Source organism: Oncorhynchus masou, chromosome 13 (assembly GCF_036934945.1).
Source record: "Oncorhynchus masou masou isolate Uvic2021 chromosome 13, UVic_Omas_1.1, whole genome shotgun sequence".
Lineage (NCBI taxonomy): Eukaryota > Metazoa > Chordata > Actinopteri > Salmoniformes > Salmonidae > Oncorhynchus > Oncorhynchus masou.
In genome coordinates, this window is record NC_088224.1 from 76,110,817 (window position 1) to 76,127,181 (window position 16,365).

General features: G+C 41.9%; 1 protein-coding gene across 3 annotated transcripts in view; it reads left to right on the forward strand.

The window, feature by feature from the left end:
* Positions 1 to 16,365, forward strand: part of LOC135553077 (glycerophosphodiester phosphodiesterase domain-containing protein 5-like) — a 72,511-nt gene that overhangs the window by 16,895 nt on the left and 39,251 nt on the right. For all 3 annotated transcript variants that reach the window (XR_010457550.1, XM_064985169.1, XM_064985170.1), the window contains exon 2: positions 7,764 to 7,942. Coding sequence is in view for 2 of the 3 variants with exons in the window: in XM_064985169.1 (XP_064841241.1) it covers positions 7,826 to 7,942 (117 nt within the window). In the remaining variant the exon portion in view is untranslated. The remainder of the gene's footprint in view (positions 1 to 7,763; positions 7,943 to 16,365) is intronic.

A 16,365-nucleotide genomic window follows, 5' to 3' on the forward strand; every position in this document is an offset into this window, starting at 1 on the left:
TAGCCTCAAGTAAATAATGAAACGTGTTCAATTTGGTTTAAATAATGCAAAAACAAACTGTTGGAGAGGAAAGTAAAAGTGCAATATGTGCCATGTGTATAAAAAAAAAGCAAACATTTAAGTTCTTTGCTCAGAACATATGAAAGCTGGTGGTTTCTTTTTAACGTGAGTCTTAAATTCCAAGGTAAGAAGTTTTAGCTTGTAGTTATTATAGGACCATTTCTCTCTCTACCATTTGAATTTCATTTACCTTTGGCTATTGGATGTTCTAACAGGTACTTTAGTATTGCCAGCCTAATCTCGGGAGTTGATTGGCTTGAAGTCATTAACAGCGCAATGCTGCTGGCAAACGCAGTAAAGTGCTGTTTGAATGAATGCTTACGAGCCAGCTGCTGCCTACCACCGCTCAGTCAAACTGCTCTATCAAATCATATACTTAATTATAATATAACACACAAATATGAGCCTTAGGGCATTAATATGGTCAAATCCGGAAACTATCATTTCGAAAACAAAACGTTTATTCTTTCAGCGAAATACAGAACCGTTCCGTATTTTATCTAATGGGTGGCATCCATAAGTGTAGATATTCCTGTTACATTGCACAACCTTCAATATTATGTCATATAACTCTGGCAAATTATTTCGCAACAAGCCAGTTGGCCCAAACTGTTGCATATACCCTGACTCTGCGTGCAATGAACGCAAGAGAAGTGACACAATTTCCCTAGTTTAATATTGCCTGCTAACCTGGATTTCTTTTAACTAAATATGCAGGTAAAAAAAAAAGTATACTTCTGTGTATATATTTTAAGAAAGGCGTTGTTTATGGTTAGGTACACATTGGTGCAACGACAGTGCTTTTTTCGCAAATGCGCTTGTTAAATCACCCGTTTGGCGAAGTAGGCTGATATTCAATGATAAATTAACAGGCACCGCATTGATTTATATGCAACGTAGGATACGCTAGATAAACTAGCAATATCATCAACCTTGTGTAGTTAACTAGTGATTATGTTAAGATTGAATGTTTTTTATAAGATACGTTTAATGCTAGCTAGCAACTTACCTTGGCTCCTTGCTGCACTCACATAACAGGTAGTCAGCCTGCCACGCAGTCTCCTCCCGGAGTGCAATGTAAATCGGACATGATCGGTGTCCAAAAAGGCCAATTACTGATTCTTATGAAAACTTAATCTGGCCTTAATTAATCAGCCATTCCGATTAATCGGTCGACCTCTTGTTTCCAGCTACAATAGTCATTTACAACATTAACAATGTCTACACTGTATTTCTGATCAATTTGATGCTATTTTGGACAAAAACAAGGACATTCCCTAAACAGGGTTTGCCTAGAATGATTGCCCCTGAAATAGGTAGAGGATTTGAAATATGAGAGAATGGGCTACATAATAGCTTTCTCCACTGTGTCACTCACTCTGCTGTTTTATGCAAATTATTGTACGTTTCAGTGTGCCTTTTGAGATTCCCCTTGTTTCATTATGTGGTCCCATTATAGACAAAGTTCAAATTTTATTTCAAAATGGGATGCCTAAATGCAGAATAGTGAATGTTTCCTTGAAGAAATGTGTCATATTATTATAAATAAACCACTTTGATGGTGCTTTTGTACCTCAGTGGGTTGATGTGGAGTGTGTAGGCACTCATGAATACTTCCACTATATCTACTCCCTAATGTATTCTTGGGTGCCTTTTACTAGGCCTGAAGAGTCTAATACAGGACGGGAAATGGAGAGACCAAATATTTCCGCCCACTGCACATGGAACTCTATCAAACCTGCACAGAGTGAGGCTCGAGCCCACACACCTAAACAGGCAGTCGTAGCGTGCCACTCCGCGCCTCGCAGTGAGCTCTCTGCTTCATGAATATGCGTCACAGTTCCTGGCGAGGGATTTAGAGCGAGTGGGACAAGGAGCTGTGTCAGCGTTTTGGAGCCATGTGGGAGAGTGACTGACTCGGAAGTAACTTGTTTCGCATTTGTCCAAATGAAAACCAACCATCTGTTAATTAAATGTGTTGATGAATCACAGAAGGCAGACGCTGCACTGAGTGGCAGGGTGAGACTGTCATCACTCCGCTGATGGATCAACTCAGCCCGAGATTGAGCTGCTTTAAACGTCTGTGATCTGAGCACTATCAGCCTGCTCGTTAAAATGGACTCCTCAAAGGGCATTTAATTAACCAAAGCCTCCCCTATTCGTCTATGAGCTTGATGGCCATAGCTCAATTCTCCAAGGAGATGGTGGTGGTTTTTAATTGCAATGAGTAGAGATTTATTAAAGCCAATAAAATCCTTTGAGGTACAGTAGTCTTATGATAGAAAGCCTGCTACTAATAAATGGACCAAAGTCATCTATAAATTGAAAAATGGAATCCATGCTTGGAGCTCAGAGCTCCTTCTAAACAATTGACCCTTTGCTAAGCCCCGCCCCCCTTGGTTACTGTTGCAACCTCAGACAACATTTTCCTGGGAATTCCTGGGAATTCAACCCAATTCCCCATTCAACCACTTGTGAAATCTCCTGATCTCACACTGTTTTTAATACCCAATTAAATATAACACCGACTACCCTTTCCTAATCGGGAAACTCTTGGGTATGTTGTGGTGGACAGCATTACAATGTTGAATGGCTCTTAAGTCACTGTCAGCATGCAGTCAAAGCTATAACCACTTTTGGAGCTAACTAGTGTTCTCAAATCATATCCTGACGGCGACAGGATATGAGAACTAGCTTTGCTAGCTGACGTACATTTAGAAAAAAAACTAGTTATATTAAGTGGCGAGCTAGCTTTAGCAAGGCTTGGGGTTCAATGAGACTGAGCTAGCTAACCAGCTGCGCTAGCAAACAATGTAACAATTTCGGATTAGAAAAATACTCAGGTTCTGCACATCAGGAATCACAGTAGCAAGTACTCCTGGTGCACTGTACAATTTTGTTTAGCCATTTTTAACATTGATTTTATAAGAACTGTTTTTCCATAAACCCCCACTAGCTTTCCTGCAATTATAATAAAAATCAGATTTCATATTTTATAAACGGTACAAAACACATACATACGACTACATCATACAAACATCACTACATCACACCTGCCCAGACCCACTAGCCCCCATGATTATCTCCAGCGCTCTTATCACTTTCTGCCACATGGCCTCAAACTGTACCATTTTGTTTCTCTCTGTCACCTATTCACTTTAAAAAAATAATATATATAAAGCATTTGACCATTCCATTGCATGAACGACAGAGGATTGGTTAATTTCCAGTTTCATGCGATTTTAAAACTTGAGATTGTCCGAGATATCGGACTTGACGACAGTTGCTATCCGTTGGAGTGCTGCGATTGTTTGCCCTAAATTCTGGGGCAGGGCTTAGTGAAGGGTCAATTGTCTATAGACTTTAATCTTAAACAGCCTTCGGAATCCGACTGATACTGTGAGCTGTGATGTTTAACAGCCGATTGCGTCTTTGAGCTCCAGCTGATTCCAGTGTGTTAGGTCAGCTAAGATAAGCTATGAGAGTCTGAGAGGTGTCTACTGTGTTCTCTGTAACACTCCAACCCAATAGCTGTGGCCTGGCATCTGGTCATGCTGAAGGCCTGTGCTACTTGGCCTCAGTCTCCTTCCAATCTGTTTGTTGGTTAAAGGAGTCTCCCTCTCCCTTCTGTCTGCTGGCCTGGGAAAAGTGCTGAAGCATTTCCTACCCTGCAGACTGTTTCTCTCTGCCTCTTTGATTGGAGGAAATGAAGCAGCAGAATCTAAGATGAACATTTTGGGGTCTTCCTCGCCCTTCAATCTTATTTTTCAGACATTAGGACAGAGGGCATTCAAGGCAACAAGTGATTTACTGTCTGCAACAAATAGTTTGACAACCTCGGGCTTTGTAAAGAAAGAGCTAGTCTTGTTTAGCAGACGGTCACAGACAATCTGTGACTTTGTTGGGGCAGCCCACTCTCCTAACTGTATACTGCCAGGCTGCTTTACTGGCAATCGGTCACTATTGCATAATGCTCAGGAAAACTTACAGTGATGAGAGAAATGCACTTCATACACATTTCAGTTATGCTTTTACGCAATTGGATCACATTGGATATGATGAGAACAATATTGCTCTGCAATTAAATTCTACTCTGCATAGGCTATATTTACTCTGTCAACTCTGATCCAATACAGTATACACACAACCATAACATTTACTGTATCTGAACACCAGTGGGAAATGTTTAGTTGTGAAGGTGCCATGCAGTGAGGGTTAGTAATTGGCATATTATGTTAATGCATATGGCCTTTAATAAGGAGGGACTGATATCACTAGTACTGACGCTGTGAGAAACATGACCATAATGCTTCCCTTGCACATCTCGGGTGTTAAAGCTGCTGCCTCAACACCCAGACCCCATGTTGGAGATCAAACTCATCATATGAAAGGTTTTGTTGACTCTATTTGAATAAGTTTACACATGTCTATGTTTAATGTTGGTTTTTTAAAGATGTGTAATGATCCATCTCTACTCTCGAAACTGGACTGGAAGCCTAAATACAAATAATTATCATGATCCAAGATATTCACTACAGGCTGCTTATTAACCCTGCTACATAATAGGATGACCTATAATAGATGTGTATATGCTTTACTTGAGCTCACATTTGAAGTTGGTTAGTTCAGTGTTGTCATCCTGTCTATGGAACTAAGACCCTCCCAAGTCCTTTCTTCTCCATATTAATACACACACAGGATAGTGCCACAGAATAGAAGCCAGTCCTACTTAATTATGCAGTACTCCCTTTAATACACATTCAAAAGCTTGGGGTCACTTAGAAATGTCCTTTTTGTTTTTGAAAGAAAAGCAATTTATTTATTTTTTTGCTCATTTTAAAATAACATCAAATTGATAAGAAATACAGTGTAGACATTGTTAATGTTGTAAATTACTATTGTAGCTGAAAATGGCAGATTTTCTTTATTTTTATGAAATATCTACATAGGCTGACAGGCCCATTTATCAGCAACCATCACTTCTGTGTTCCAATGGCACATTGTGTTAGCTAATCAAAGTTCATCATTTTGAAAAGCTAATTGATCATTAGAAAACCCGTTTGCAATTATGTTAGCACAGCTGAAAACTGTTGCTTAAAGAAGCAATAAAACTGGACTTAAGAAACAAAAAACGTTCTTCTGAAACTCGTCAGTCTATTCTTGTTCTGAGAAATTAAGGCTATTCCACGCAATAAATTGCCAAGAAACTGAAGATCTCGTACAACGCTGTGTACTACTCCCTGCACAGAACAGTGCAAACTGGCTCTAACCAGAATAGAAAGGGGAGTGGGAGGCCCCGGTGGACAAGTTCGTTAGTGTTTGGTTTGAGAAACCGACGCCTCACAAATCCTCAACTGGCAGCTGCATTAAATAGTAACTGCAAAACACCAGTCTCAATGTCAACAGTGTAGAGGCAACTCTGGGATTCTGGCCTTCGTTCAAAAACAAGGACATTTCTTAGTTACCCCAAACTTTTGAACGGTGTATATTCATTCCTCACTAGACCCTTGAAGTACTAGTACCCCAGTTCATTCGATATGAAGTGCATATAGTCCCTTAGTTACATCCCTGAGCCAAAGGATTCTGATGGAAGCAGTGCAGCCTGGGAGGATGAAGACTTTGGACAGCAGTTTGTTTCCATAGCAGATTTTATAAGCCTGTGTTTTGTGCTTGCGTTATAAAGCCATCCACTGCTCTGATGTGATTTATTTAGACAAAAAAACAGATCAAATAACTGTGCTTCTGCGAGGCAGGGCAGGCAGCAGTGTCTGATCCTCAGCTAAACCCTACAGCACCCTGAAGCTCCTCAACCAGGACTAGTCAAACTCCACAACAGTGCTCAGCCTGACTGGTCTGGTCACGGAGCTGTGGTGACAGGGCCAGCTGGGGTGTGACAGAGTGGTCTTGATGAGCCCCATGCCCTCCTCACGGCAGTTCCACTTATGACAGGAAGCACAACCCCCTCTGATGAGGCAAATAAACAGCTGTCCAAAGCTGCAGAGCTCACGCTGCCCTGATTGCATGCTGATGGGTGTAATTAACATGTATTTCTAATCCCTCCTGAAACACAGTGCTGCTCACAGACGGCCCATGGGATAGCTGCAATTTAAAACCGGCACAGTGGGAGGACTAGCAAGTCAGGCACAGTCTTCAATTGAGAAACATGCTGATAATATTGCATTCTAATCTCCATTTGTAATCAATTTTGATCTTGGGTTGTAATCTTGTGTACAGGTCAATTATTTACACTCTTGATATTGGGTTGTTTCACTTTCAGATTGTAATCAGCATGCGTTTTTCAGAGTTAACTTGATCAGCATGCTCCTTCATACCCCAGGAGGACTGTGACATTTATTGAGCCAGCTACGCCCTGGCTTAATGTTATTGTCATTTATTGTTATTATTGCAACTGGAATCAGTTGCTGCTGAGCCAGCAGGACCTTTAGTCATTCTCTGAGTAATTCATCTGGGATTAGTCAGAGTAGACCCAGGTCAAGGCTGGATCCTGCCCTGCCTGCCCAGTGGGCACCACACACACACATTCGAAAAAGTCCTGGTGCCCTCTACTCTGCCGTAGAACCCAGCCAGGCTGTGATCCTCTGAGAGTAAAGGGATATTGGGGCGGCAGGGTAGCCTAGTGGTTAGAGTGTTGGGCTAGTAACTGGAAGGTTGCAAGTTCAAACCCCTGAGCTGACAAGGTACAAATCTGTCGTTCTGCCCCTGAACAGGCAGTTAACCCACTGTTCCTAGGCTGTCATTGAAAATAAGAATTTGTTCTTAACTGACTTGCCTGGTTAAATAAAGGTAAAATAAAAAAATAAAAATATTCAACAAATTCAACGTCATTGTAGTTTAATGTAATGTTCAATAGACACTCTGCACCTAGTCCTTTCAATTAGATTGTAATTTAGCTCTGACCTTGTATCGATGGAAGCCACGGGAGACAGTCACAGTTGTCATTGGAAACAGGGCTTGACAATGGCAATTCAAATTTGTGGCTTAGCATCAAAGCACCGAAGGTGCTTGTCATTGTACTGTGCAGGGGCGGACTGGGACCAGAATTTGGCCCTGGCATTTCTAAAACACCAACCCCCCCCCCCCTTGAGGCCTCCATTACCAGCCAGATAATTATCAGTTTGCGCAATAAAACCAAGTTAGACAGGCCCACTAGACTAAAAATGGACCAGCCCAGTGGCATGTGCCACATGGCAGTCTGTCCCTTTATTCTGTGTTCTATTTTACTGAAGTACTTAAATTGTAACATGTTTTTTATGCTTTGATGATAGGCTTTTAACTAAAGATACTAAAATATCCATCAAGAAGGCTCTCATATTCTGGGGGAATTGTTCAATCGAAGTTTAGCAATGTTCAAATTGTAGGCTGATTTTTCTCCCTAAGGGTAGTGAAATTAATCTGCCATAATGAATTACTGTGAGATAATGGTTCAATCTATTCTAATTCAACGACCACTTTCTTGACTTTCTAGTTCAGTGCAATATGTTGGTATTAAAATGTGTAGATATGCGTGTGGCATGTTGATATTCAAATTTCCTCTCTTGCTGACTGTTGGTATTCAAATGTCACCTCAGTGAAATACTACAACAGTCACCCATACACCTGTCATGTCCTAATGGATACAATATTTCCTTGTAGAATGTATTGAAGCCAATACTGATGTTTCTGTTTCCTTGTTCCGCTCCCAGGCAGGCTCCAGTTTGGTCAATGGGATGTTAGTGGTCTGGAGGTGTGCCAGGACTGAAGGAGCATGGTGAAGCACCAACCCCTGCAGGTCTATGAGAGGCAGCTGTGTTTGTCATGTCTCACAGGGATCTATGGATGCCGCTGGAAACGGTACCAGCGCTCACATGATGACACCACCAAGGTGAGTTCTGCCCAGCAGACCTTATGTTCGTACCTAAATTACCATAATGGACATGGTGTATCTATATATGGTAGTTATTTCTGGAAGGTCTGTTATGGCCCAAATGTCTGTTGGTTGAAGGGATCGAGTGTTATTGAATGGTACCGGACAGTTTATTTTTCTGTGCAATTCCACTGCAGGATTAAAGTGCCACACTTCATCTTGTATCTCTCTATTAATTAAAAACACTTGAATTTGGTGTGTGAGTGTGCAGTGCATGTGGGTAGTAATCCTCTCCCATGCCTTCCCTTACCCTACAATAACCCTTTCTTTTAAGCTGTATTTATAAAGAGCCATGTAGGCCTATCTCTTACCAGATAACCTTGCAGCCCATCCCTAATAGCATGTCCTTGTGCTCTCACTTAAGGTGTCTTTGACCTTGGTACTGTCTTTTAAGCCTGTAAGTGCTGCAGATAGTAGTATTAGATTTTTTTTATTAAGCATTCACAACCTCCCCTTGGTCACTTTCATCAGACTTTATTTGTCTAAGTGGGTTTTCTGTAATGCTATGCAACCCAGGTCTGTCTGTCAGTGATTTAGTACCGCATGATAAGTAATTTAGAGAGAGCATGGGGTCTGGACCACGATAGTCCATCACTTAGCTAGCCTGGGACGACCACGATAGTCCATCACTTAGCTAGCCTGGGACGACCACGATAGTCCATCACTTAGCTAGCCTGGGACCACGATAGTCCATCACTTAGCTAGCCTAGTCCGATAGTCCACTTAGCTAGCCTGGGACGACCACGATAGTCCATCACTTAGCTAGCCTGGGACGACCACGATAGTCCATCACTTAGCTAGCCTGGGACGACCACGATAGTCCATCACTTAGCTAGCCTGGGACATGGAGACAGAGCTGAGGGGGCTGAAATGTGTGTGAAATATAATGTACCATACATGTTTTATATGGCTCATAAATGTGATATAAGGCTTGGAAAGATCCATATGGGGAGAGAGAAAGGGAAAACGCGCCATTCCCTCAGGGGTATTTGCATACAATTTGACACATCATAACATGGATTGCAGTGTCATCCTACAACTCTCATTCACTTCAAACAAAAATATATCCAAGTACCCTTTTTCTATTCGTAGGAACAAGCTCTCATCCGGTGAGCTTTACTTGCAGGCTCTGCCGAAAGGTGGATGGATGAGCTATGCGTTTGGACCTTTTCATTCCTACCCTGTTTGCCCTCAGGAAGGGAATGCTGCAGTTCTTTAAACCTTCCGATAGACGGAACACATTCATATTTAACTGGACTAAGGCCACATGACAAGAAAATCAGCACAGAGAAACAACAGTTTATATGGTTGTTGTCATTCTTCGATGGGAATAGGATTCTGTGTCTGTTTCCTGTCTCTGAGACGGATAGCTATGGTACTGCAAAGTTAGTGTGTGTGTGTGCATACAGCCTTGGCCATGTGTGGTGGGTGCTTTGACCCACTGGGGGAGAATTGGACAATCAGCAGCCTGTCTATGCACAGTACCACAGGATTATATTGGACCTTCCATGGTGCTACTGAGTCTTTGCCAGTATCCCCCTCTGCCAGAATCTGCATCCCAACCTCCCACCCCCACTATGCCATGTTTCAGTAGCTTATTTTTCTGGGTCTGCCCACAAGCCGATTATTGAAGTACTGTACATTTGAATGCTACTAACTAAGCATGAAGAAAAACTCTGTCTGTGATGGAAATCTACCAGTAAAAAATCAGTTAAATTGGATGTCTGTTTTATGCAGCTCCAACAGCCGAGGCCCTCGGGCTACAGCACCAAAGGGTCTCTGCAGAGATGGACTGACGTCCAGGCCAACATCGAATACAATTATGTCCCACTGGGTAGACCGATGCACAGTCACACACACAGCCCTTTCCATTGTCACCATTTTGTTCTCTTTCAAATGAACACAGCGTATAAGGATGAAGTTAAAGGAAACTTTGGGATTTTGGCAATAAGGCCCTTTATCTACTTCCCACAGTCAGATTTTCATGTCTCTAAAAATAAATAGCGCAATTGCTAACAGGCTAGCAAATACCCATAGACTTCCAGTCATTGTGCTAATGCTACCTCTAACATCCTTCATACTGGACACAGGGCCATAAAAATGCTATCTACAAGTTCATATGACTCTGGGGAAGTAGATCAAGGGCCTCATTGCCTCAATCCCGAAATATCTCTAACTATGGCTGCTGTGCTGCCTTGTATTGGAGGCCTATAGTCATCTTAGATTGGGAGATTGCCTGTTTGTGTGCCAGCACTGCCAGGTCAGATGACGTCATATTTTAGATGCATCTTGAATGACCAAAGTGCCCAATCAGTGTTGGTAATCAAAACATGGTATCAGTTACATGATGTGATGTGTTGAACCTGACGGGCAGCATCACTGAACCATGACCATGAGAAACCACAGGTCTTACTGTGACATGCACTCCCTTCATAATGCCCCAATTCAGAACAGAATAGAAGTGGTTGCTGTTGTCTCTCCTCTCAGAGACGGATAATGAACAGGCCAGTTTGCCTGAGCCTCCCTCTTTGTGAACCTGCCTCTGTTTTAGAGCAGTTTGTAAAAAGGCAGCCCACGTCACTGGCACTGCAAGGTGATCTGGCCTCGGTAATAATTGAGTTCTTCCATTTAGCCAGTCTTTACCTGGAGCACAATGCGCCTAGAAGTAGGATTGAGCATCATTCTGTGGCATTGGTCTGTCAAATGACTTACAGGGACATGTGAAATGGAAATTCTGTTTTCAAATCACTCACCACCATCACTGTTTTACCTCACAGCTAAAGACTGCACTACACTAGAAAACCAGGTGTCTAATATGGCAGAGAACATTCAGCCAACAGCACTGTTTTACCTCACAGCTAAAGACTGCACTACACTAGAAAACCAGGTGTCTAATATGGCAGAGAACATTCAGCCAACAGCACTGTTTTACCTCACAGCTAAAGACTGCACTACACTAGAAAACCAGGTGTCTAGTATGGCAGAGAACATTCAGCCAACAGCACTGTTTTACCTCACAGCTAAAGACTGCACTACACTAGAAAACCAGGTGTCTAATATGGCAGAGAACATTCAGCCACCATCACTGTTTTACCTCACAGCTAAAGACTGCACTACACCAGAAAACCAGGTGTCTAATATGGCAGAGAACATTCAGCCACCATCACTGTTTTACCTCACAGCTAAAGACTGCACTACACAGAAAACCAGGTGTCTAATATGGCAGAGAACATTCAGCCACCATCACTGTTTTACCTCACAGCTAAAGACTGCACTACACCAGAAAACCAGGTGTCTAATATGGCAGAGAACATTCAGCCACCATCACTGTTTTACCTCACAGCTAAAGACTGCACTACACCAGAAAACCAGGTGTCTAATATGGCAGAGAACATTCAGCCACCATCACTGTTTTACCTCACAGCTACAGACTGCACTACACCAGAAAACCAGGTGTCTAATATGGCAGAGAACATTCAGCCAACATCATGGAGGAAACATTCTCTGAGCAGAATGTCAATTATGAATTTCACTCCCCTGCTAACTCTTGTCTTCCATTACTTTTTTAGTTCCCTACAGAATGAAAGGTCAAAAGCTTCAACACCTCTGTATGTCAGAGCTGTAGAAGTTAGAGACACAAGTTAACAAACGTTTAGGAGGATGTCTCTATATTCATGTTCATAGAAGACTTTCAGTTAAGCATATGCATGAATACCCTATGTTGGAGGTCATGATCAACTGTCTTTTAAAACAAATTTACTGGTAACCTTGTCTACCCGTCGCCATAGCTCAATAATCAGATCTATGAACCTTTCAGTCAGTCTGCACTTCCAGGAGTGCTGACATTCAAACATGTCCTCTAATATTGGGTGAGGGGAATAGCCTAATCTTCCTGAATCCTGTCTCTCCAAAGGGAAATGTGTTCTGTCTGTCGGATTTAATCCCTCTCCGGCTGTCTGTCTACTCTACTCAGATTCTCTGGGAGTTCGCTAGTTTCACAGCGACAGGAGGGGACTGTTTACACACTATAATTGCTGACTATTTTGAGGGGAATTATACCATGTAGACGTGTTATTAAAGTCTGTACAGCACTTCCAACAACATAAACAACAGCCAGGCCTGGCTGCCAAACTAGCTCTGTTTGTTCCTTTATAGACTAGCCTATTAGGTGGTTTTCTGTTGTCATAAACCATATGGCTAATGCCTTGTCATATCCTTTCTGTGTGTAGAGCTAAACAATGAAAGATTGATATGACACCAATTATACATGGATGGTTCTCATTAGTTAAGTACTTGTCACCAGCTCTTGGCACTGTTAGTGTAAAGACATTCTATGGGTTTGTGTTTTAAAAAAAAAGTTGGATTCAAACTTCAAGAGAATATTTGAAGCCCTGTTTTTCATTTTGTTTACAATAATCATATAGCTTTTGTTGTTGGTTGGTGGAAGTGTAGGCTACCTTCTAGAAGATATGTCCAAAAGGCTAACGAGAGAGAACATACTTTCAGCGGTAGTGTGTGTCTCTTACCACATTCAGTGTGATTTTTATCAGAGGCTGTATTCTCTCCTCTCTGCTAGTGTTCAGTGAGTTCAGCCAGTCCGTGAGGTTACCAAGGTCTCCAATGTTTTCCTGAACTTTTCAACTCTTCAGATATGAGCGTCCAAGGACAACACAACATGCTGTTTCAAATCAAGAGCTGACCAAGACCAGGCAAGAGCAAAATCTCTAGGGCATTATTGTATCATATTATTTGTAGCTATGAGGTCAGCAGCTCCACAGAGCTGAAGAGGTCGTTCTGTTCTGTAGTAAGTGAAGCCAATGCCTGTTGGTGCTCCTGACAGTTATGCCATTACTGGAGAGAGGATGGAGGATCAGAGGGCAGGAACACTAACCCTGGTCTTCTCAGGGTAATGCTGTTGGTCTGATAGGTGGGCCTGGGCTGGGTGGGGAAACACTAGTGATTTTCTACAGCAGCAGGAATTGTGAAGGGATTTGGGCTGCGAGGAGCTGTGGGACATTCAGTGACAACCCCCACCAGCTGCTGGTCTAGTCCAGGACACCCAGCCAGGGCAACAAGGAGACCGGTGGAGAGACTGGGGCAGACCACTGCCTGAGGAAAGGGTGGGTCTGTGTGGTCTGTCCCTCTCTCTGCGGCTGGCGCACTCTCTAGCCCCATCTCTCACTCACTCACTCAGCTAGCTGTAGCTTATGCTTTCGGTACTAGATTCATTCTCTGATCCTTTGATTGGGTGGACATGTCAGTTCATTCTGCAAGAGCACTGATAGGTTGGAAGATATCCTCCAACCTTTCATAATGACTGTGCAAGTCTATGGAAGGGGGTGAGCCTCCTAGGTTTTCTATTGAAGTCAATGTACCCATAGTAGGACAGAAGCTAGCTGTCCTCCAGTTACACCATGGTGCTACCCTACAGACGGCTGTTGAGGGTACTGTAGACCTTCATTGGAAAACAGTGTGCTTTAATAAATTAGTTGCTGACGTGTATATATTATGTGTAGTTTTATCTAAAAAATAATAACTTTTGGTTCTCCCCTTCCTCTGAGAAGCCTCCACTGTTTCACATGTACGCACATACATAAACTCGATCCACAGAAATACTACTTATGCACATCAACAGTCCTCAGACTAAATGGTATCCAATCCTTCAATTCAAATACAAAATCCCAAATTGTGTAGGTTCCATGATGCTTATTGAATGCACTTACGGAACACTTTGAATGACACTTATTTCACCTGGCAATGCTGTGCAAGGAAGATGAGAGGCGTGAGGAGTAACCCACCCATTACTCATCACATACACGATAGCACATGCCACAAGGCACACTTGCAAATATCTATGTAAGTCTCCATATAAATGTGTCAAGAGTGTTCTATCCTAGAGAACCAATTCGTTCTAGCATTCACACACTCCTCATTCTCATAGAATAATGCTCTGGTTAATTTCTGTACATCAAAACTATGCATCTGTCCAGTCCTGTATTAAAACGCACTTCACCACTTAACACTACGGTCCAAAGTGTGTTCTCATATAATTATCTGGAATGTGCCAAATGAGAGAGATGGAGGGAGACACCTATGTTGATGTCATAGGTTAGGTTGTATCAGCCTCAGGATGGGTGTAGAGAGATGTTGAAGTCATAGGCTAGGTTGTATCAATGTTAAACTGGGTGAATGGAATATGTATGTCAGTCATCCAATGTGCTGTAATAGAAATAAGGCCATGTTCATGAAATAATTGTCCTCCCTCATCTTAAACGTTCCCAACCACCACTGATGTGGAAGCTCTAGTCTAGCAGCATTCATTATAATTTCCCTGCCTGTGATATATTTTTTTGATGATTGTGTTGTGGGAGGACTCTTGCTTGCTGACCTGCAGTGAAGGTGGATTGTGCTGTGTGCCATGCTAGGTGTGGGTGTGCTTGATCAATGTTTTCCATGCAGCCAAATTCTTGGTAGGTCCATCTATAGTCATAATGACACTATAGTAGCCTGGACTCCAAGCAGGCATGGGGCAGTGGCAGCTTCTATAATGACTTTGGTACTGGGAGGTAATGAGAAGAAGTGACCCCACGAGAGAAGTCTATTGAATCATAATACACTACTCTCCTGACTGCTGGCTGTTTAGATGGCGCCGCTGGAGAATAGTGGAGAATACCCTGCTAGCCTTGGAGCTAGCAGGTAGGAAGGGAATTGGATTGCCTACTTCTCAAGCGCATTCGCAAAAAAAGCACTGTCGATGCACCAATGTGTACCAAACCATGAACATCAACGCCTTTCTTAAAATCAATACACAAGTATATATTTTTAAACCTGCATATTTAGTTAAAAGAAATCCAGGTTAGCAGGCAATATTAAACTAGGGAAACTGTCACTTCTCTTGTGTTCATTGCACGCAGAGTCAGGGTATATGCAACAGTTCCGCCTGGCTCGTTGCAAACTAATTTGCCAGACTTTTACATAATTATGACATAACATTGAAGGTTGTGCAATGTAACAGGAATATTTAGACTTATGGATGCCACCCGTTAGATAAAATACGGAACTGTTCCGTATTTCACAAAGAATAAACGTTTTGTTTTCGAAATGATAGTTTCCGGATTTGACCATATTAATGACATAAGGCTTGTATTTTTGTGTTATTATGTTATAAATAAGTCTATGATTTGATATTTGATAGAGCAGTCTGACTGAGCGGTGGTAGGCAGCAGCTTGCTTGTAAGCATTTTCGTGCATTTGCCAGCAGCTCTTCGCTGTGCTTCAAGCATTGAGCTGTATATGACTTCAAGCCTATCATCTCCCGAGATTAGTCTGGTGTAACCGATGTGAAATTGCTAGCTAGTTAGCGGGGTGCACGCTAATAGCGGTTCAATTGGTGACGTCACTCGCTCTGATACCTTGAAGTAGTTGTTCCCCTTGGCTTTTGTGGAGTTTATGAAATACAAATGGTATAGAGAGAAATAGTCCTATAATAACTACAACTTAAAACCTCTTTCCTTGGAATATTGAAGTGTCATGTTAAAAGGAACCACCAGCTTTCATATGTTCTCATGTTCTGAGCAAGGAACTTAAACATTAGCTTATTTACATGGCACATATTGCACTTTTACTTTCTTCTCCAACACTTTGTTTTTGCATTATTTAAAACAAATTGAACAGGTTACATTATTTATTTGAGGCTAAATTGATTTTATTGATGTATTAAGTTAAAATAAGTGTTAATTCCGTATTGTTGTAATTGTCATTATTACAAATAAATAAAATATAACATCGGCCAATTTAATCGGTATCTGCTTTTTTTGGGGTCCAATAATCGGTATCGGCGTTGAAAAATCATAATCGGTCGACCTCTACTTTAGACCTACAAATATTTTGCTTCACCAAAACTAACGGCGTTTTTACCTAAACTGATCAGAAGAAAGCTTCTGTAATGTAGTGTAGAGCTCTTTTTGAATGGATGATATTTCTGGAATCTCATTTTTTGATTGAGTGACAGTGGAGGATCCTCTGTTAGATTTTTTTTGCAGTAATTCTAGTGTTTACGGTTCCACAGAAGATAATTATCCCCTGATCCTTTTTATCCGTCTATTTTTAGCCTCTGTTGGTCAATGAGGCTTAGGCTATGATGTATTCCATCTTAATTCAGCTGCCTGCCTGCCTAGTGCCCTTCAGCCAAGCAGCACAGCAAGTTTCATGGCATTTCCCCAAAAATATCTCCCCAGTAGAGGAAAGTCATTTGCTCTCCCCGCTCCTACTAGGAGAGTACGAGGATGAATGAGTCGGCTCTGCTGGGCTTAAACCTCTCAATACAATATAAAACCTTTATTTCCCCTCAGACCCATTAAATACGTTAACCATTTATCCTC